Source organism: Eublepharis macularius, chromosome 5 (assembly GCF_028583425.1).
Source record: "Eublepharis macularius isolate TG4126 chromosome 5, MPM_Emac_v1.0, whole genome shotgun sequence".
NCBI lineage: Eukaryota > Metazoa > Chordata > Lepidosauria > Squamata > Eublepharidae > Eublepharis > Eublepharis macularius.
The window spans coordinates 75,204,660-75,227,082 of NC_072794.1; the positions used below are offsets into that span (position 1 = coordinate 75,204,660).

The 22,423-nt window shown below is 39.2% G+C and overlaps 1 protein-coding gene across 1 annotated transcript in view; it reads right to left on the reverse strand.

The window, feature by feature from the left end:
- SGIP1 (SH3GL interacting endocytic adaptor 1) overlaps positions 1-22,423 on the reverse strand; it is a 174,280-nt gene that overhangs the window by 47,125 nt on the left and 104,732 nt on the right. The window contains exons 17-19 of the mRNA XM_054980385.1: positions 18,919-19,046; positions 16,680-16,806; positions 8,456-8,515 (exon numbers count right to left, since the gene is read on the reverse strand). Coding sequence (XP_054836360.1) covers positions 8,456-8,515; positions 16,680-16,806; positions 18,919-19,046 — 315 coding nt within the window. The remainder of the gene's footprint in view (positions 1-8,455; positions 8,516-16,679; positions 16,807-18,918; positions 19,047-22,423) is intronic.

A 22,423-nucleotide genomic window follows, 5' to 3' on the forward strand; every position in this document is an offset into this window, starting at 1 on the left:
CAAACAAAGAGCAGATCGCTCGCTCCGCTCACAATTGCTATCTTACAGGCAACGCGATACAGAGAGAACGGGTATCACCTGGGCAATTGACCACTCTCCCCTGGCCGAACCTATAGTGCGAATCATCAGAAAATACTGGCGGGTCCTTTTAGATATTCCAGGTTGTGCAACTCCGCCCAAAATAGGATACCGTCGGACCAAGAGCTTAAAGGACCTCTTAGTACACTCGGATCTTTTGAGTCCGATTAAACAACACAATTTACCGTTTGGACACTTTCCATGCGGGCATTGTAGTGTGTGCGCCCTCTGCGTAGACCTCAGGAAGATGAGACTCCCCAGTCTACGGCACCCTATAACACCTCGGGACTTCTCTACATGCAACACTAACAATGTAGTGTATCTCTTGCAATGCAGTTGTCCATTATCATATGTAGGCTGTACTAGCCGCCCAGTGCGTTTACGCATACAAGAACATATATCGAGGGTCAGAAATCAGAGTGAAGATACGCCCCTTTATCAACATCTTCGGAATAGACATGGAACTGATAGAACTTTTAGGTACTTTGTCTTGGAGGTGATAAAGAGAACTGGTTTTAATAAACGCCTTCTCTTACAGGCTGAAATAAGGTGGATTTTTAAATTACATACTATGTTACCAGAGGGTCTGAATAACGACATTGATTATTCGGTGTTTCTTTAAACTGGGCTTCCCCCCCCCCACAAAATTGTTTCCCTCTGGTTGAAATTATTTTTGGTTTTCTGCCTTGTAATGGGGAAAGTGCAATGGGGAAAGTGCAATGTATTCATCAGATATACCTCTTTAAATGTAGTGACTTTGTGTAGTTTGGTGATGTAATTGGTTGGATGGTTACTCTCCCACGGATTTTAGAGCCACCCTGATGTATAATCTATATTGGTTGCGTGTGAGATAATTGAATATAGAAACGGTTCTGGGAAAAGTGCAATGTATTTATTAGTCAAGTTCCTTAGTATAGATTCATGTACAATTCATGTTTAGCCTTGCTGGTGTAAATTGAACACAGAAATGGGCCTGGGGAAAGTGCAATATATCTGGTAGTCAAGTCCCTTTAAATGAAATAATGTGATGTTAATTGATAATTAGCCTTGAGCTTTTGTATTTAACTGATGAAGTGCGTGCCCCGTTCACCTTATATGGTAGCTGATTTCAGCATTTGATATTGTTTGATAGTTGACTCTCTACACGAATTTCGCCTGATGAAATAGTAAGTATGGCTGGAGATATGAAACTACCGGGATACTCCTAAATGGATTGATATTGACATTTTTTAATATGAATTGTAGGATAACTGTGGCCTGACGAAGGACCATTTCTGAAACGAGCCGAAAGGAATGAGACCAGTGTAGCTCGTTGCCACCTGTTTTGCCACCTGGTTTTTGCAACCTTGCAACCTTTGGATGTTATCAACCAGCTATATTCTGGACTTTTTTGGAACTGTGTACCTTCGGGCGCTATAAGTAAATTTCAAGAGAACTCTACTATATTGGAATTTATTCTCTCTCCATGCATGTATTTTGGACTGCTGTAGATCATTGAAATCTCAATGTGGATATATTGTTAATTGCAGTGTGGTACAGACAATAATATTGTACTGAGTTACCCCTTGGCATACTTCCTTTTTTCCTGTTGTTGGTTTCTAGTAGCTTGAGGAAGTATATTCTCCCTCTTTACCGTTCCCCCTCCTTTGTGTTGCCGGGAGAACTTGATGGAATATAGAGACATTTTTGCCTTTTCTACTGATGAACGAGAGAGAATCTTGTCTATGTTTCCTTCGCTTTCGGAAGGACGAGGGGTCACGCCGTCCCAAGATTGGGACCTGTATTTGGAACAACGCACTAAATTTACCAAGCTGACCCTCCATGCTTCCTCCCTGATAGAATATAGTAAAGAAAATATCATCCCTAGAGGTTTACGATTACACAAACCCCCAGGGATGTATACGAATGACGAGTCCTTTAAGAAGAAGTGGGCTCAAATTTTGAATAAGTGCTCGTTTGATCTCATGCTATTGTTAATTGAGCGCATCGCGCAAGAAAAAGATGAAGTGGGATTGGACATCGAGCAGGTAGAGACTGAACTTAAAACTAAATTTTCTGAGGAGGAGTTTAAGGCTAGATCTAATGAAATAGGGAGACTTATAAAGGAATGTGAAACTAAGCTCAAGGACTTAAAGTTAAAGAAACTTAATAGGGATAGACATGACTATTCCAATGGTAATATTTATAATTGGAAGGAACGGACCCCTAAAAAACGTGTTACTTGGGCCCCTTCGATTCCAGGAACGACTGATTTTGATACCACTGATCCCTCAGATACAGATCAATCGGGTGACGAGGGACGGACCCTTAGGAACCGAACGATACCTAATCAGCCCCCAAGACGCACTTTTTTAGCGAGGGGCCATCTCTCGCGCAGAGGCAGATACAGAACATAGTTTTTAACTTATCCAGCCGGCCACTCACGGATTTGGAAATGCAGGTTCTGAACAAAGGATTGGGCTTCGTTCCTCGCCCTAGATACAACGCTCTTAATACTAGGATTGATTTGTACAAACTTTTTCGTCAGCTAAAATTAAAAAAGTATTTTGGCAACACTCCCTCGGGCTCTTTATGTGTTGGGTTGAAGAGTAGATCCACCTTTACCCCACAAGTGACAGACACCCAACTAGAGACATTTGAGAGACTAGTACTTAAGGAGGTAGCAAAGGTGGAGAGCCAGCCTGAAAGAACGCGGCAGAATTTGACTAGACCTGAGTGGACAGCTTTGCAGTCTTTACAAAAAGACGAGGGAATTATTATAAAACCGGCAGACAAAGGGGGAGGGATTGTCCTGTTGGATAGAGAGGACTACCGACAGGAGGTCCTACGACAACTTTCAGACCGGGAGTATTATACCCCGATTGATCATGATCCCACGATAGAGATTCAGAGGATTATAAAAATATTACTGGATAATGGATTGGCTAATAATGTTATATCCCAATCGTTACATCAGGCTTTATTTAACCAAGACCCACGGGTGCCGGTCTTCTATTGCCTGCCCAAAATTCACAAACCAGGGCGTCCTCCCCCCGGACGTCCGATCATTTCCGCGTGTGACTCGGTCCTGGAACCGCTGGCGATCTATTTAGATAGCTTTCTACAACCTTTCGTGACGACAGTTAAGTCTTTTATAAAGGATACCACCGATTTCATTAAATTAATAGAGGATATGGAAGTTCCACCAGAGGCTTACCTGTTAACTTTAGATGTTCAGTCACTTTACACTTCAATTCCCCATTGTGAGGCTAGGACAGTAATAGAAGGGATATTGAACATGCGGCCCACCCCCTTTCCCCCGACCAGTTTTCTTTTGGATTTTTTGGACCTCATTACTGAAAAAAACTATTTTAGATTTGAGAACCAATTTTTCTATCAAATTAAAGGGGTCGCGATGGGATGCCCCGCGGCCCCAAGTATTGCAATTCTGTTTATGGCGTCTCTGGAAAACAAGTATCTATATGACCCTGAAATTAATCCATTCTTGGAACAGATTATTTGCATAAAGAGATACATAGATGACATTTTTTGCATAATGCGCACTCCTGCAGCAGTGGAGAGTTTTGTACAATGGCTAAATAACTTGGATGAAAATATACGATTTACACATCAGGGAAGTGGGGATAGCATCCCTTTCCTGGATGTGGTGGTGTTTAAGAGGTCAGCCATGTCATTAGGAGTGAGGCCCTTTAGGAAACCTACAGATAGGGCAGCCTATCTACAGTATAATTCCTACCACCGAACGGTTCTCAAAAAGAACATCCCGGTGGGGCAATTTCTGCGTATTAAAAGGAATGCTTCCTTTCAATGTCATTATCAGGAAGAAGCTAGTAGAATGGCAAATGATTTCAAGGCGCGGGGATACCCATCTTGGGTGATCTCCCGGGCCAAACAAAGAGCAGATCGCTCGCTCCGCTCACAATTGCTATCTTACAGGCAACGCGATACAGAGAGAACGGGTATCACCTGGGCAATTGACCACTCTCCCCTGGCCGAACCTATAGTGCGAATCATCAGAAAATACTGGCGGGTCCTTTTAGATATTCCAGGTTGTGCAACTCCGCCCAAAATAGGATACCGTCGGACCAAGAGCTTAAAGGACCTCTTAGTACACTCGGATCTTTTGAGTCCGATTAAACAACACAATTTACCGTTTGGACACTTTCCATGCGGGCATTGTAGTGTGTGCGCCCTCTGCGTAGACCTCAGGAAGATGAGACTCCCCAGTCTACGGCACCCTATAACACCTCGGGACTTCTCTACATGCAACACTAACAATGTAGTGTATCTCTTGCAATGCAGTTGTCCATTATCATATGTAGGCTGTACTAGCCGCCCAGTGCGTTTACGCATACAAGAACATATATCGAGGGTCAGAAATCAGAGTGAAGATACGCCCCTTTATCAACATCTTCGGAATAGACATGGAACTGATAGAACTTTTAGGTACTTTGTCTTGGAGGTGATAAAGAGAACTGGTTTTAATAAACGCCTTCTCTTACAGGCTGAAATAAGGTGGATTTTTAAATTACATACTATGTTACCAGAGGGTCTGAATAACGACATTGATTATTCGGTGTTTCTTTAAACTGGGCTTCCCCCCCCCCCCCACAAAATTGTTTCCCTCTGGTTGAAATTATTTTTGGTTTTCTGCCTTGTAATGGGGAAAGTGCAATGGGGAAAGTGCAATGTATTCATCAGATATACCTCTTTAAATGTAGTGACTTTGTGTAGTTTGGTGATGTAATTGGTTGGATGGTTACTCTCCCACGGATTTTAGAGCCACCCTGATGTATAATCTATATTGGTTGCGTGTGAGATAATTGAATATAGAAACGGTTCTGGGAAAAGTGCAATGTATTTATTAGTCAAGTTCCTTAGTATAGATTCATGTACAATTCATGTTTAGCCTTGCTGGTGTAAATTGAACACAGAAATGGGCCTGGGGAAAGTGCAATATATCTGGTAGTCAAGTCCCTTTAAATGAAATAATGTGATGTTAATTGATAATTAGCCTTGAGCTTTTGTATTTAACTGATGAAGTGCGTGCCCCGTTCACCTTATATGGTAGCTGATTTCAGCATTTGATATTGTTTGATAGTTGACTCTCTACACGAATTTCGCCTGATGAAATAGTAAGTATGGCTGGAGATATGAAACTACCGGGATACTCCTAAATGGATTGATATTGACATTTTTTAATATGAATTGTAGGATAACTGTGGCCTGACGAAGGACCATTTCTGAAACGAGCCGAAAGGAATGAGACCGGTGTAGCTCGTTGCCACCTGTTTTGCCACCTGGTTTTTGCAACCTTGCAACCTTTGGATGTTATCAACCAGCTATATTCTGGACTTTTTTGGAACTGTGTACCTTCGGGCGCTATAAGTAAATTTCAAGAGAACTCTACTATATTGGAATTTATTCTCTCTCCATGCATGTATTTTGGACTGCTGTAGATCATTGAAATCTCAATGTGGATATATTGTTAATTGCAGTGTGGTACAGACAATAATATTGTACTGAGTTACCCCTTGGCATACTTCCTTTTTTCCTGTTGTTGGTTTCTAGTAGCTTGAGGAAGTATATTCTCCCTCTTTACCGTTCCCCCTCCTAAGTGGTAGTGGAACAAAAAAATAAAATAAATGGCCATCAATCCCCTCAAGGAATTGGCCCAAACTCTTATGATTTTACCATAGAGTTTCACCCAATCCCCCTGTGTTTGGCTCTTGTTATGTCCCTGCTCCCTCCTGCAAACTAGTTGCCAGGCCAGGCCTGGCAACCTCAAATGGCTTTACTATAGAGTTTCAGGGGAATCATAGAGCATTGATTTCACTTCCAGGTTTACATTGGAAGTCATGTTGTGGCAATGGCCTGATTCTTACCACCCCCTCCCCCACTGAGCAGCAGTGGAGAACTGGGGCTGCCAGACAGGAGTTCTCCTGCTGTAGTGGGATACCTTGCAGCCCTAGTTTAGATACATTGCAGCCACACAGGGAATACGTCAACAAAATTTTTACAGTCCATTTTTCTGTGAGAATGTATGGTTGTCCATTTGGCTGTAATTGCAAGGCTGTATGGAAGCAGGAGTTGAGTGATGGCAGACAAAGGACTAGAAAGAGATTCCAGAACATATGATTCAAACAAAGTGTGCCCAGAAACAATTTTCATCAACACGGTGTAAATCATCTAATAATGCAAATATTTGGAGACCACAGTGCCCTAAATAAAAATAGTTAACAGAGCAGTACAGGCTAAATCTTGATGCAAGTTGACAACTCATTGAAATTGTTTGCTTTTTAAATGGTAGAAGAAGTGTCAGAGACTGAGAAGTTAGTGACTGGGAGAAATGTCCCCTATGATGTTCTTCTTATAGTTTTTTCTCTTGAAAAAGCAATCTATGAACTGTTTCCATTAAAAATATTTAGGAAGATTCACACTTCCTAAGTGGGAATAGGCCATGTTAACACCTGTAAGTTGCAATGGTAGATTAGTACCTGATAAACTTATGCAAAGACTGCTTGCATTTTTCCTTCACAGCCACTGTTTTTGCTTGCTGTTGCTAGTAACTGTTCCACTTCAGGTTCCATCATACTTGTCTTGATATTGATAACTTTCCCCAGGCCTGTATTATTTACAATTTATGATAGCAAAGTTTCACCATAAAACAAAAAAAAGCCCTATTAATTCTGTCTTGCTCACTTATTTTTAGAAATTCACCACACACACAGTGAATTAAAGATAATAACACTTTAAAGGTATCCATAGAATATTAAGTGTATTTCATCTGGGTTATCCCCAGCCATGCCTGTTTTATCACATGTTAATACATTTATAAACAAGAAGAATAAGCAAATGAGAATTACATGATTTTTTTTCTTCATTATGACATTTCTCTGTAAAAATATATTAGGAAAACTCACCCTAAGATTCGGTACATCACATAAACACTTAGCACAGGACCTGATGCTGGACTAGCACAGTATCTCCAGAAATGTGGTATGTAAATATTTAATAATAACTATGTTTATAATAACTGTGCTTACATGCCACCTTTCTAGACAGATTAATGAACAAAGTCAGTATTATTATTATCCCCACAATACAGCTGGGGAGCTGGGGCTGAGAGGAGGGGCTTACCCAAGACCATCTACTAAACTCATGGGCATAGTGGAATTCAAACCAGCAGAGTGCTGATTTGTAGCCTGACCACTTGACCACTATGCTACAGCAACATAATACAATTTAAAAAAAAAATCATTTAGTCTTATTTATGTTTCTGATGTTTCTCACCCTTAAGACTGAAACAGTCATAATATGCCAAAAATAATTTTAATTGATGCCAGAAGTCTTTACTCTAGAGATATTTACAGTAGAAAAAAAAGGTTGGCAAAATCAAACATTGATTATAGGCAAACTTTAAATCTCTGTAGTAGTAGTAAAAAGTCTACATAGAAATTAAAGAGAATAGGTTAACTGGAGAACACTGGAATATCAGAGGAATATTTTACTTTTACATCTTGCCCACATTTAGGTTATAATACTGGAATTTATTTTATTTTATTCAAATGATAATGCTGTTAATACAGTGAACATATGGCCTAAGCATTAAACTAGAATTTTGGAATAAAAACTTACTGGTTTTATGTCTTAGAAATATGCCAAGTGTAGTGAAGATTCTATCTAAAGCACTATAGGACAACAAAAAATGCTACCTACTTTTATACTGTATAGCTAACTGTAAAGTGGTTTGCAAAAATGGTTTGCAAAATGCATTTAAAGCCGCCCTGGTTGACAGAGTCAAGTTCCTCAGTAATGAGTAACACCAGAAGGAAAAAGTGACTAACTGTTATTATTGATGCAGAGGAGTTAGCCGTGTTAGTCTGTGGTAGCAAAATCAAAAAGAGTCCAGTAGCACCTTTAAGACTAACCAATTTTATTGTAGCATAAGCTTTCGAGAATCAAGTTCTCTTCGTCAGATGCATGATACAGAGACTGGTCAAATATTTGACCAGTTTCTGTACCATGCATCTGACGAAGAGAACTTGATTCTTGAAAGCTTATGCTACAATAAAATTGGTTAGTCTTAAAGGTGCTACTGGACTCTTTTTGATGTCATTATTGAGTGATTCTCCCCTTTCCTTCCTAAAATTAAAATATAACAATTGAAGAGGCACAGTTTTATACACCGAATTAAAAAGGTTGAACTTGTCATGTTTTTAAAAGTAGTCATAGCATTTCCATACAAAAAGGTAGAATGGGTTTCTCTTTTCTTTTTCTCTCTCTTTTAAAAAAGGAAACCAAACGGCTTTTATTAAATAATAAGAGCAAAGGGGAGTTTTAAATGGTCCAACCCAGTATGCTATGTACTACTTACCTTCAAAAGTCAAATAAAACTTTCCTCTGTCAAACCAGACGAGGGAAGGCTGTTCATTCTCTGTATGGCCAGGAGTTGAAGCGGGATGGGAAAGGTTAAGGAGAGGGAGAGAGAAGGACATAAGTGTGAGTCACAGAAGCAGGTAATTAATCTCACTACAGGGGAAGAAGAGTTGCTGCAAGGCGTTAACGTGCAAGGAGCAGTGGAGGGGGACTGAAAACAATATTCTTGTTTTGCTTGGGGAAACAAAAAGCAAAAAAGCAAGCTATGGAATCCTAGATGGAAGAGAATTTTTGCCCACTGAATAACTGTCTGGTTAGGAAGGAGGATTGAAGAAGTTTCCTGTTGTGGAAAAATAGGTATTGTAGCACTAGCTCTGGGTATAATTTTCATTTAGGGCTGCATCCCAATTACTTTCAAAAGACACTGTTGTAATTTTGGGAGGCACAGTGGTGCATGAACACATCTAAAAATGCATCACTGAACCATTGTCTTGAAAGGGGAATAAAAACTGAAAGGGAAAACCTGATAATGATTCTGGAGCTTACATGCATTCTTCTTGAGACAGTCATGCATTATTATTATGGCATTATGTTTTTATGGATCTTCAACATGGATGGACTTCCCAAGGGGCGTCAACCTCTATCTCCGATGTTCTAAAAAAACTGAATTGAGATTATTAGATTATTGGGCAGAATTTCTTTAGTTAAGTTAGTTAAGTGCACGAACTTTATTCTTCAGAGGGTTCCAGCTCAAAAAAAAAGTTTTTAAAGCTATATTTTGCCTGCTCTAGCCAAAAATTACCAGTTACTTTGACTCATACAACTTGAAGTCCAGGAAACATGAACAAAAAATGAAAGCATATGATGCAGTTCTGTTTCTAAAACGAAGTAAATTTGGCCCTCTAAATTGCCTGGATAAGAGAATGTCTGGGAACTTTGTAAACCACTCTGAATACCGGAAAAGCAGGATCTATGTAAAAAATAAATATTAGGTGAAGAATATTTCTTGCGTAGTAAAGTTATTCTTTACATATAGAAGAATTGCACATCAATAGTATGTCACCTCTCCCAAATTTTGGACATTGGAACATCGTCATGCACTATGCTGCATTTTTGTGTGTGTGGCATGAGCTCCACTGGTCGATAGAATGTACTTATATGCACTTGACACTCATGGAGGTGAGGGTGGTTGTGAAGGAGGCATTCAGATGACAATGACTTGGATTTTTAATCCAGTTTTCTTGAAACCACTCTGCTAGTACAGTACCTGCAGGAGTTTCACAGTGCCTTTCAAAGGTGGGCAGTTTGTCAACATAAGCATCATCTTCTGAAACCCATGAGCAAAAGAAATGTAAAAGAAAAGGATGAAAACACAAATTCCAAATGAAAATCAAATAGCTTGCTTATTAACCAAAACACAAACATTATAATGAAAAAATAAAGATAATAGACATAGAAATGGTGGACACATCACTTTTTATTATCAAAATTGTATGCAACAATCACTACACAAACCTAAAGTCAAATACAAAAAAGACAGACAAGTAAATGAAATAATTCTGTGTTATATTCCCATGTGCAAACTTCATATATATGGGATAGTTCTTTGCAATTAGAACATTAACACACAGGAAGGCAGTGTAGACTGATGTGTGCTGGTTAATCATTGCCAAATATTACTCTTTATTTACAAGTATCTTATGAATAGTCACTACTTTCCATTATTAAAATCATAGAACTGAAAAGGACTCCATTGACTCCAGCCTACAGCAACAGCTCCTTAAACTAAATCACATGTGATAATTCATTCATCTTAAAAACCTCCAAAAAACAAGATGGACCAAATTTCCCCAGTGACACATTCTATTGTCCAATGGATCCTACAATTGGAGGCCAATGTTTAATCCAATGTTTAATCCAAATATGCTCTGCTTTCACTGGTGCTAATGGCTTTTTACCAATGGCCTCCCACTTTGTGACTCCACTGAGTCCAAGTCCCAACATAGTAAAAAGTAATTCTTAGCAAATATAATCTGTAATAAATAGGGGAAAATAGGTTCCTACCATATACTTCTTAAACTCAATGATTTTAAAAACTATTGGATTGTTTTACTTTAAGCTACTTCAAATATGAAACATGGAGACACAGCTAATAAATAAATACAGCTGTGGTTTTGAACAATGCCTTTCACAGGTAAGTAATTTAGTAGAGGTCCAATAAGCTCACAGGAGTTGCCAACTTGTCCTGTAGCTATGAAACTGCCATGAGCTGGGAGCTCTTTACATACCAAACTATTAAAGCACATTTATCACCTCTTATTGCATCGGTTTAAGTGGGATGCACACATGTACTACCATATACTAATTGGTTATACAAACTTTTATGGTATCAATTGTCTTTTTATATAGGTGGGACCTTCAAAAAGGTGATTAATGTTTATTCCTTGAAAACAGGACAACTTAGTCCCAGTTATTTTGTTCCAGAGAATATATTTTGGAAAACTACTAAAAGTGATGTTTTGTTGCTTGGGAAAACTAAAGGGAAATTGCTAAAATGAAGATACTTTGGGGGAATATCCCTCTGTCCCTACTTAGGGAGAGTGGTAAAGAGAACATAGAATATGAACTTTTAATGATATTTTTATCTTACAACAACGAACATACTCATCTATACCATCTATACACAGCCATGAACAATCAACAATACCAAAGGACAAAACACGTTGGCCCCAATATTACAAAAAATGTGCCTGTGCTTAATGCATTAAAGAAAACAGCCCAGAAATAGTTCGTTTTGTGTGTGAAAGTAAGCATTCTCATGGCCATGTCTAGAAGCAAATCCTACATCAGCTCAAGTTTCTAGGAATAGACACATACTGATTACGGAACACCTGGCTATTTAAAAGTTAAGAGACTGAGCAGGCTGACTAACTCAGTGCATGTTAAAATATTTAGCACCCAATTCTTGATCTTATTATTATCATCAAAAACAGTACTCATGCTGGTTGTTGTGGGTTTTCCAGGCTGTATTGCCGTGGTCTTGGCATTGTAGTTCCTGACGTTTCGCCAGCAGCTGTGGCTGGCATCTTCAGAGGTGTAGCACCAAAAGACAGAGATCTCTCAGTGTCACAGTGTGGAAAAGCTGTTGGCAGGTCATTTAAATCTACTCAGGAGGGGTGGGGTTGAGCTGAGTCATCCTGTAAGAGTGTCCACAGTAGAGACCCCTCACCTCTGCAGGAGTATACCGTATACCCTGCAGCTGTGGACAAGTGTACATCGGGACCACAAAGCATAGCATCCAGACAAGAATAAAAGAACATGAAAGACACTGCAGACTTGGACAACCTGAAAAATCAGCCGTGGCTGAACATAGCCTAACTCAAACAGGGCACAGTATCTTATTCCAGGACACCAAAAGACTGGACAACACTTCCAACTACTTTGTCAGACTGCACAGGGAAGCCATTGAAATTCACAAGCTTAAGCAAAACTTCAACAGGAAAGAAGAAACCTTAAGAATGAACAGAGCATGGTTTCCAGTTCTGAAAAACACCAGGCTAACAAAACATTCTATCCCCGACAATAGCCCTGCAGAGAAGATTAGCACATCAAGCACCAATCCATATGCAAAAGAACCTCCTCAGGATACAGTGAAGCCTCCCGCCATTAGCATTCCACACCCTGGGAAACTCTTACAGGATGACTCAGCTCAACCCCACCCCTCCTGAGTAGATACAAATGACCTACATCTTTTCCACACTGTGACACTGAGAGATCTCTGTCTTTTGGTGCTACACCTCTGAAGATGCCAGCCACAGCTGCTGGCGAAACGTCAGGAACTACAATGCCAAGACCACGGCAATACAGCCCGGAAAACCCACAACAACCATCGTTCTCCAGCCATGAAAGCCTTCGACAATACATAGTACTCATGCTACTTGCAATTAACAAGTAAACAATGACTAAACCCAACTGGGACGATAAAGTGCCAATGAGTAACTTCTTATTAACAATTTTAATTCTGAATTTCTCCAGTTTCCTCAATAATTTTGTACTGCAGTCTTTTTATCCCACTATATGCTCAATAAATACCCAAAGACCTTCAAGACAACATAGAAAAAGGCTGCTGTAGCTTTGATAATTCTAACATACAAAACAGGACATCTTATAAACATGCAAACATTTCCAATAGAAAGAGCAGCCTAAAATGTGTATGACTACTGAATCATATTTTCTGTCTTGATTTGAATCAAATTCTTGGATGATCATTTACAACCACAGGCTTTTTATGGAGCTCCTCTCTTTAAAGAATGCTGTATTATCTAGTCATAGCTACAATAATAACATTTGTTTTAGATAAGGCTTTTGGTTCACCAAAGACTCTTTTAAAGGGCTGCAATTCCAAGAACTTCCTGGACTACTATTTATTGGGGTATCTAATTCCATCACTAAAAAAGCTTAAAGGAAGAAACAGGAACATTTATTTGAGTTCAAGAAAGCAAATGATACTATGATTTTGTGGCAGGCTTAAGATAACATTTGACAGCTGTATATAGAAGGGTTCATGCAAAAGGACTTAGAGGTAGAAAGCACTGTGAATATTAAATAAGGAGGATGGACCTCTTTCTTCCAGGTATTTATATCTAATGTAACTCTTTGGAATAAAATTATTTCAGAGAGGCCCTAGGATTATGAATATGAGGAGGACTCACTAGTGTTCAATAAGGAAAGATTATAACGCCTACATTTCAGGCTGCCTTTTTCTGACATTGTAGAAATGGATATTTTAATTATCATTATGTCTAATTTTCAGCATGGCCAAATCTGTAGACCCTTAAATCCAGAGACTGGAGCCATGAATAGACAAGACAGATCTTTCTATAAACCTGAGAAAAACCTCAGGGGTGCAGAAAAATGTGAAAACTTAAAAAAAACACACCAAGGGGGTTAACCCCCCCTTAAATAATAGAAGCAGCACCTGTTGCTTTAAGAAACAAATGCTTTCAGTGACCATTGCTAGGTAACCCCAACTGTATTGCCAGGCTTCAAGCCTTAGTTTCTGTCAGGGGGAGGGTACGGGGCTGTTATTTTCTAGGGCTGCTTTGGCCTGGAGGGGCCAGCCCTGGCATCAACAATTGGGCGACTTGCTACTGTGAGATTTGCATGATATTCTCAGCCGTGGCTGTTTGCTACTGTTCAACAGCAGCCATCCCAAAAGCCAGTGTGGTGTAGTCATTAAGAGTTTCAGAACAGGAATTGGGAGAACCAGGATCAAACCACACTTTACATTGGAAAATCAATGTCTTATGGAAGCTCAATGAGTGACTTTGAGCCAGTCACACATTCTCAACCTAACCTGCCTCACAGGGTCGTGGTGAGGATAAAATGCTATTTGATTTTTCTTAGTAATCTAATTTATTTGAAAATTATATTACGCTGGCTGCTACCTTGGCACAAGTTAGCAAAATATGGATTATAAATATTTTATTTATAAAATAAAATATTAGGGATATTTTTGTAGTCAAAGCATCTCTCTCTATACGTCAATAGGAAAGGCAGCCAAATCTGTGAAATCAAGTTGCATAACATGCCAAGAATCTTGATTCTGGTATACAGTGTTTACCTTCACTTCCACAATTGTGATACCAGATAAAGCAGAAACCAGCAGTAGTTATTACAAATCACAGCAATTTCTTTAGAAATGTAGAAAGCATCTCATTTATTTATAGATCTTTATTATGTATGTTTCTGAAATTTTACACTGACAAAAATAGAATGAAAATGAAACACAAGTAAAGAGCAATTTTACATTCACTAGCAGAAAATATGGATAGTGAAAACTGAGTATGCCTGCTGTCTCTCCTACACTCAGAAGAAATTATGGCTATGCTTATATATGCAAAAATATTATTTTAATGGAAAATGGTGCATGGTTTGATTGCCTGTTATACATGCACAAAATCTAAATTACATATTCCAACTAATAGATAGCTCTTTTCACAAACCAATTCAGTCAACCTGTTTGCAAACTTGAGTTCCTAAATGTGATTAATGATAAAAGCACATTACTCAACATATCTCATAAAAAGTTACACTGATGAAGCATTGAAAAAGTTGCACCCATGAAAAATATATACTTGCAGACAGTGGGGCAAAGATGACACAGCCTCTTCATTAAAATAATTTGAAATTGTAAGTATGCATTTCAATGCTAGTCAGTCCACTGACTGTCATGCATTGCCATCACTATAGTCATTTTATTGACCAGCAGCACGAAGGAGCAAAGCATATAGGTATATGAAGAAAGAAGCACAACATTAGAAAATTAACTCAAGCACTCTTCTCCCTCCGCACCATCCAACAGACATGCAATGTGCAAAGAGTAATAAATGTGATCTTAGGTTTTTCAGAAGGACAGACTAAAAACACAAGCATTTCAAACCACTTTACTACTGGAGGTTTGAATATATGCTCCAGTTGTAAGCGGACATTATCACTTTCTAATAAATAAATACCTAAAAATAATATGATTGTGTTTCCCATAAATGTGGGAAACACTATTTTCATGGCTATTGCTAAAATAAAGACACCCCCCCCACACACACACTTCGGCTGAATCCACATTACCTTGGCGCGTCCCGGTGTTGCACTAAATGTTCGCTAAACACCTGGAAGTATAGAGTCTTTCTAGCGCGATTCAGAAATCGCACTTGAAAGACGCTATACTCCCAGGTGTTTAGCGAACATTTAGTGCAACACCGGGACGCGCCGAGGTAATGTGGATTCAACCTTCATTTTGGTTTTCCAGATTGTCAGCTTTGACTTCCTTGAAAGTAACATCCAACTGGTTGCCACTCACTGAGGACAGTCATCTTGACAATTTGGTTAAGAAAAAACTGAGCTACAAGGTGGAAACACTCACAAAGCAAAGTTTAAACTAATAGCAGAACGGGTCCAAACGTATGTGAAATAAAGAATAACCGTTTTTTGAAAAAAAACCCCATAGCATACAATGAAAATTGGAGGAAACAAGAAATAACGTGTAGAAGAAGCAGAAATATTGATGAAAAGAGAGCCAAATCTTAAAAGAAAACTTGGAGTCTGTAGCACAAAATAACTTTATCAGAAAGATCAGATTTAAAAGTAGATAGATAAACCAAGACCCGCAAATGAAATCAAGAATGGCAAAAAACCCCAAATATATGTTGGCCTGAAAAAAGTGGGGAACAAAGAGAACAGAGAAGAACAAGAATGAAACCAAGCCAAAGGCATCCCAATCTAGATGCTGTCAGCAACAGAATATTTATCTAACCTATCCTCTACTTTATTTTTCAGTCCAATTTTCTGCATTCCAAATACAAAAAGGCTTCATGTCAGAGACATTCTGAAATATTTCTAAAATTTCAGAAGATGGTCTCTCCTATCAAAGCAGCCAATAATCTTGGTTTATAGCGTCACTTTCTAGTAATCATAGTGCAGTTTCAGTTCCTGCTGTCGTTTGCCATCGTTCCTTATTAAGGAACTATGTCTCCCTTTTCACTACTTTTCTAGTTTAACTACATCTAACTCATTTAGCAACACTCTGTACTATTTACTAAATGTTCATGCTTTTAGTTTTGCTTTATAGTCACTGGAACTACAGTTTTTAGAAATATACTGGCCAGCATCCAAAAGGATACACAGAACTGCTCCAGGAACGTACTGTTTTCTGTGTGTCTTCACAGAAAAGTCCCACTGAACATCCAAAGTATTGTAAATTTTCCCCAAATTAAAAAGTAGCTTGGATTTTGGAAACAAGAGCTTTCCATGTGGAATATCTGCCAGCACATCAGCTCTGTTCCTCCTCCTGACCTGATTTCCCATTTAAAAAGTTCTTGCATTCAATTAGAAACACTTTTGTGCCCACTGGAAATTTAAAAAAGAAAAAGGGGAATGTTTTCTGTAGAGGTACTTAGCCAAAAAGAAAAAAAGAAGGTTAATGTGCAGAACGTGTGTGTGTGTGTGCCCCTTTAGATCCTGGCCATTATCTATATATACATATCACAGAGTCATTTTATAGTTCAACAAAGTTGCAATTTTCCATCATATTAAAAAAGTGCTTTAACATAACATGATGACAACAGAAAACAACGAAAACATAACCAAACAAAGGGTTTCAGAAATTTTAAAAAGCCATTCCGCTCACAAAAACTGTGTTTCAAAAGAAAAAAGCTTTTTTTTACCAATTGTGGGAGTAGTGGCTGCACTCAAGGAGTTGGTGGACGAAATGGAAGAGGTGCTTTCAGCACGAGCTAAAGGTGCTATTGGAGGAGGACTGGAGGAGTGAATTGGTGGGCTAAAAGGTCTGGACTGCAGAAAAACATACAACACAAGAATAAAAATATCATTGCCATCACTTTCACTGAATATGAATGAACTCATAAATACTGCTAACCATGTATGCTATCTTCCTAGGCCCTTGAGACACTCAGAATTAATCCATAGACATTTAAGATGATCTACACACGGATCGATTTTTCAGCTGCTGTTCACCTACTACAAGGTTTCTCACTAGGATAATTGCATGTTCCACTGTACACTTTAATGTAGGTAACCTATATTTTAGCAAAGATGAGAAAGCCTTGCTGAGAAAAAGTCAGCAGGATGAGACTAAATGGACAAAGTGTCTATAGCTGAATTGCAAAATTCATGCCAATTTGTTCATGGGCTTGTATCACCATAATGGTGGGTATCTTTTCAGATTTTTCACAGGAAATCGATTTTACAATACAGTGGTGCTTCAAAGGTCACACTTTTCCCTACACAGAAAGCACTTGAGTGTGAAAAACGATTAAAACAGCATGTAGATCGTTACTGGGGGATCCCAGTTGCTCACCAGTAGAAGCAATCTCCCAGCAGTTTACTTGCTTGCCCACTGGTTGCTGGCAAAAACTGGCAGGCACCACGGGAACATGCACGGTGCACGTGCTTCTGATGGACACAATGATGTCTCTTCTGGAAATGACATCATTGTACTGGCTGCAGGAGTGCTCCCACGTTTCATTTGGGGCTGATTTTGGCCCCAAACAGGCTGATTCTCAAAGAACTGGCCCTGCACAGAGTGCAGGAGTGCTCTCACAGCTGGTGTGACAATTTCACTTCTGGAAGTGACTTCATCACATTGGCTCCAGGAGCACATGCGCTTTTTGCACGTATGCTGGGAGCAGACTCCCTGCCAGGAGAGTTTAGGGACCTTGGAACCCAAACTGTCACATTTGTTTGGAAGTTACAATTTATGTAAAAAGTATGTGCCACTCTCATGGTGACTAGTTTTGATTAATAAAGGCTGCATGGCTTTTGAACGTACCTGATTCAACAGGTGCCTAGATAAGGCATCCTCAACTTTGTTGAGCCTGTAGCTGTTTTACAATTTTCAGAAAGAAGTAATGAGTACCATCACAAAATGGCTGCTCCAGAAGCAGGCTATTCACAAAGAAATGGGAGATTTGAAGCCAAGCATTCCCCTTTGACCAAGATAGCTACTTCTGAACTGGCACTCTCAGCACATGCACAGGCAATGTCTGTTGAGCTTTTCTGAAGCACCTCCTAGACTGGAGAGGCAAAGCCAAGCCAAGATTAGCACTTTGCTTTGAGGAAGACATGCTGTTTCATTTCAGTTTCCAAAGAAATGTGAGTGTTTGTTGTATGTTATGTCATGTAGTGGTTAAAACACTGGATTAGGGGTCGGACACAGTTTCAAAACCCGACTTGCCATGAAACCTAGTGGGTCACCATGGGCCAGTTAAACTCTCAGCCTAACCTATCTCATGGGGTTGTTGCAAGGATAGTATGGAGAAGGAATGGAAGGGGAATCCTTGGAAGAAGGATGGAGTAAAAATACACTAAACAAACAAAAACAAAGTTGAGCCTGCCAAGCTCAGAAGTACAAGAAAATCTATGGCCAGGCTCAGGGCACAGGACTGACATGCCTGTCCAAGATGAATGCAGTGCTTTACTAGTCAGTCAGCTGAGAGAGGATGACCCTAACCTCTATTCTTTCTTCATTTCTATTCAAGAACTTTTGCACTTTATACCAACATCAAGCAGCATGTGAGCACCGTAAAATACAATGGCAGGAATCATAGCACTCTTAATTTGTAGAGAACTGCTTTAAATCTTCTTGTTCAAACACATTTGCCTTCTTACACGTGTGTTTTGTATCAGGATTGTTTTCTGACATGATAAATTATGTATTATCAAGCCCCATGAAACTAACCTGCCTTTTCAAACACTGAATTATTGATTGTTTATGCATAATCTGCTAATCAGTTGTCAGCGTTTCTTCTATGAACAGGTTCAAGTAAAGGGGAATTAACTCATCATTACTTTGTTATGAATTATTTGTTCACCTATACTTATCAGTATCATGTTGGAACAAAAAATACAGTGTTTCAATTTCATTATGAAGAAAGCAACACATACCACATCCCCAACCCCAGGCTTTCCTGGAGGCAATTTTGGACGAGACGGAGGTCTAGGTGGAGGAGGTGGGGGAGTGGTGCTGCTGCAGGGCGCCAGTGGGGTTGCAGGGCGCGCAGGAGATGACGACCCTGAAATAAACACACATTTATAAATATGCTATAAGGCTGCTCTCTCTCAGTCCTCCCCATCCCAAGGTAGTACCCTCCAACACATAGCAGGCCATCAAGCAAACAACTGCCAAAACCACTTTTGCGTCATGTTGGCAAATACTGCATGACAAGACAATTCATATGTGTGGATGGGAACTGCAGAAAGAAAGTTCAGAAGGCATTAACTAGTCACAATAAAATCAAAAAGCATTGGCCTCTGCTGCTAAGTTTCTCATGCACTCAACAAAGAAGACATTGTGGCTACATTTAACATGCTGCTCCTGTATAATCCACATTCACTTAAATAATGGAGCAGCACTTGGTAAACTGCATTCAGTTTAGATGACAGTTAGTTGCTAAAGAGACCAGAATATTGTCCTTTTGGGGGGGCACCCCTGGAGCTTGCACTTTCCTTAATATCTACTTGGTATAAAGGCACAATGTGTTCTTGCTATGCACATGTAATTGGGGCTGTTACAGAAAGCAATGATGTTACAATGAACACCTAGACACTTAATGAACAGTGAGTTGCAGTGAAATGGACAAAGTTTGCATAGTTCCTTTTCTTTGATTGTAAGATGCTAAACAATCAGAGAACAATTAAGACAACTAGACTGATGAGAGGACTGATTACATCGTGACTCAGAATAAAATGCAGGCAGGGAAAAATTAAGAAAGTTTCTAGCCACAATGTAAAAATATACTAAAAAGTGTAGGAAAATAGTTCTACATTTTAATTAATTATTGTTAAACCTGTACCCCAAGAAGTTGAACAAAAAAGAGAATATTTAGTTGCATAGATGAGATGCTGATGCTTTAGAAAGGTTTGGTACACTGAGCAATACCATTCCAACTTAGATAATTTCAGGCCTTCTGTTATCATTGGAGTTGGAGTGCAATAGGACTCCCATTTAAGGATCCTTGAGATTACCCTCTATAGAATCAATGTAGTTCTTTCCTGCACTTCTCAATATTTTCAGAAGTCCACTGTCACACAAGTGGAGTCCATGCCATATCCTTGTCACATTCTAGCATTACCTTTTTAGAAACTAGAACAATTAAAGAATGAGAAGAATCCACAGCATAGATTCTTTCCACTTGACTATAAACTTCCAACATTCCTGAGTGGCAAAGGAAGGAACTACATGGTGCTAGGGGTAATATCAAAAAAAGGTCCTAAAACATGATTTTTAAATTTCAAACAATATTTGTGCTTTTATTTTCCAATGTGCAATATTTTTAGTTTGCCGCTCTCCTTCACAAGATCAAAAGAACACTTTCTGGAAAGTAATTGACCATGTTTTATTTAAAAGAGGGAAAGAAAGGGGATATTCCCCTATGCAACACAGATTCCCCATATTTTCCATGGCTACTGACAAGGTTTATCACATCAGCACTATAATTTTGTACAGAAGCACTGAGGTGGATCTGTTGAAGGAAGAGCCACCTAAATTGGAGGAAGTTTCCTTAGGCTGGAGGAAGGCTCCTTAGAGGATGTTTGGATCCACCCAGTGACTGATCACGTTTCATGCAAACAGTGCACAATTCTCTCTTTTTCCCTCACACAACTATCAGGGAATGTAGATGGACCTTGAAGAATACTTTGATATAAATGATTATTAGATGTTTCTTTTGCTAAGCATATTCTAAATACTTCCTTTTCCCAGTTGTTCTTAGAAAACTGCTGACAGTTTAAAACAGATTTTACTCATGAAAAATTCTACACACCCCAAACCATTGTTTTCTTACTTAAACCAGTATTAAAAACCCAATTCTCCAAAATATATGCAAAATTATTAATTTCAGATCACTGAATCACTTTGAAGACGCCCTATTAAGGGTTACTGAAGTTCTTGGAAGCTCTGAACATATGGATTTTGAGGAACTGGAAGACTGGCCTATATCCAACCACCTATTCCCACACACCTCTCCATTCCTACATCTCCTCCTCCTCCTGCAAGCACAGATCCATTGAGGAGAACCCTGCCCCTTCTCTCTTCAGCCCCCAGCCTGTACATCTATTCTTCCAAGGGGTCCAGCAACCCTGAGAATAATCTGTTAATAGGGGCTGCAGGAACAGAGAGGAATGTGGGGAAACTCTGCAGGCCAATTAAATACTTGCCACTATTACTTATACAAAAATTAAAAATTACGACAGCACATACAACCATATTGCACAGCACATACGACAGCACATACAACCGTATTGCATAGGCGACACAACCCACCAGAAGACTGTACTATGAAATTCCACTGAAATGAAAGGGAATTGTTCAAGAACACATCCATCAGCTTTGTGATTGCGATAAAATAATATCTTAGAGGCACCAACAGAGCAGTGTTTATTTATTTAGAAAATTTATATGCTGCCAGTCCAGAGACCTGCTTAATACAGCTCACAAAACAAAACCATATAATAAAACCACACAAACAGCATTAAAATTAACAATAATAAACAAATCACAAAACAGCTCATTAAATGCAAGCCAAAGGATAAAAACAGCATAAAACAACAGCCTAAAATGAACAGATGATAAAAACAGCTTTAAAAGAATTCAACACCTTAGTGAAAAGCTGGAGTAAAATGGTTGGTCTGAAACTGAAAGGAAAGTAAGGTATCAGCCAGGTGAACCTCATGTAGAAAGGTATTCCAAAAGTGAGGTGCCCACTTGAAACAGCCCTGATTCTGGTCAGGACAACTAGGAGACACTCCAAATTGTCATAAAAACAATTAATGTTGTATAGTTGTTTAAAATCTTGGAAAGGATCAAAAGGTGCACTTCCACCAGTGCAAAAACACTCTTGCTGTTACACGTAAAGGAACTTCCCACCTACTGCAGTCCTCCACTGTTTGAGGGTCCCTTGATGCCCTGGAGCACAAGGGGGAGGGCTTGGTGGGAAAGTCATGTTCTGCAGCCTTTGTTCCACTTTGTTCGCTAGATGTGTGTGTGTTATGTGCTGTCAAGTCGCCTCTGGCCTCTGGTGACTCTATAAATGAAAGACCTCCAAAATGTCCTATTATTAACAGACTTGCTCAGATCCTGCAAACTGGAGGGCGTGGCTTCTTTTATGGAGTCAAGCCATCTTGTTTTAGGTCTTCCTCTTTTCCTACTGCTTTCCACTGTTCCTAGCATTACTGACTTTTCCAGAGAATCTTATTTTCTCATGATGTGACCAAAGTACGATAGCCTCAGTTTTGTCATTTTAGCTTCTAGAGATGATTCAGGCTTTATTTGATCTAGAACCTATGTATTTGTCTTTTTGGCTGTCCATGGTATCTGCAAAACTCTGCAAAACTCTCCTCCAGCACCACATTTTCTTCCTGTCAGCTTTCTTCATTGTCCAACTGTCACATA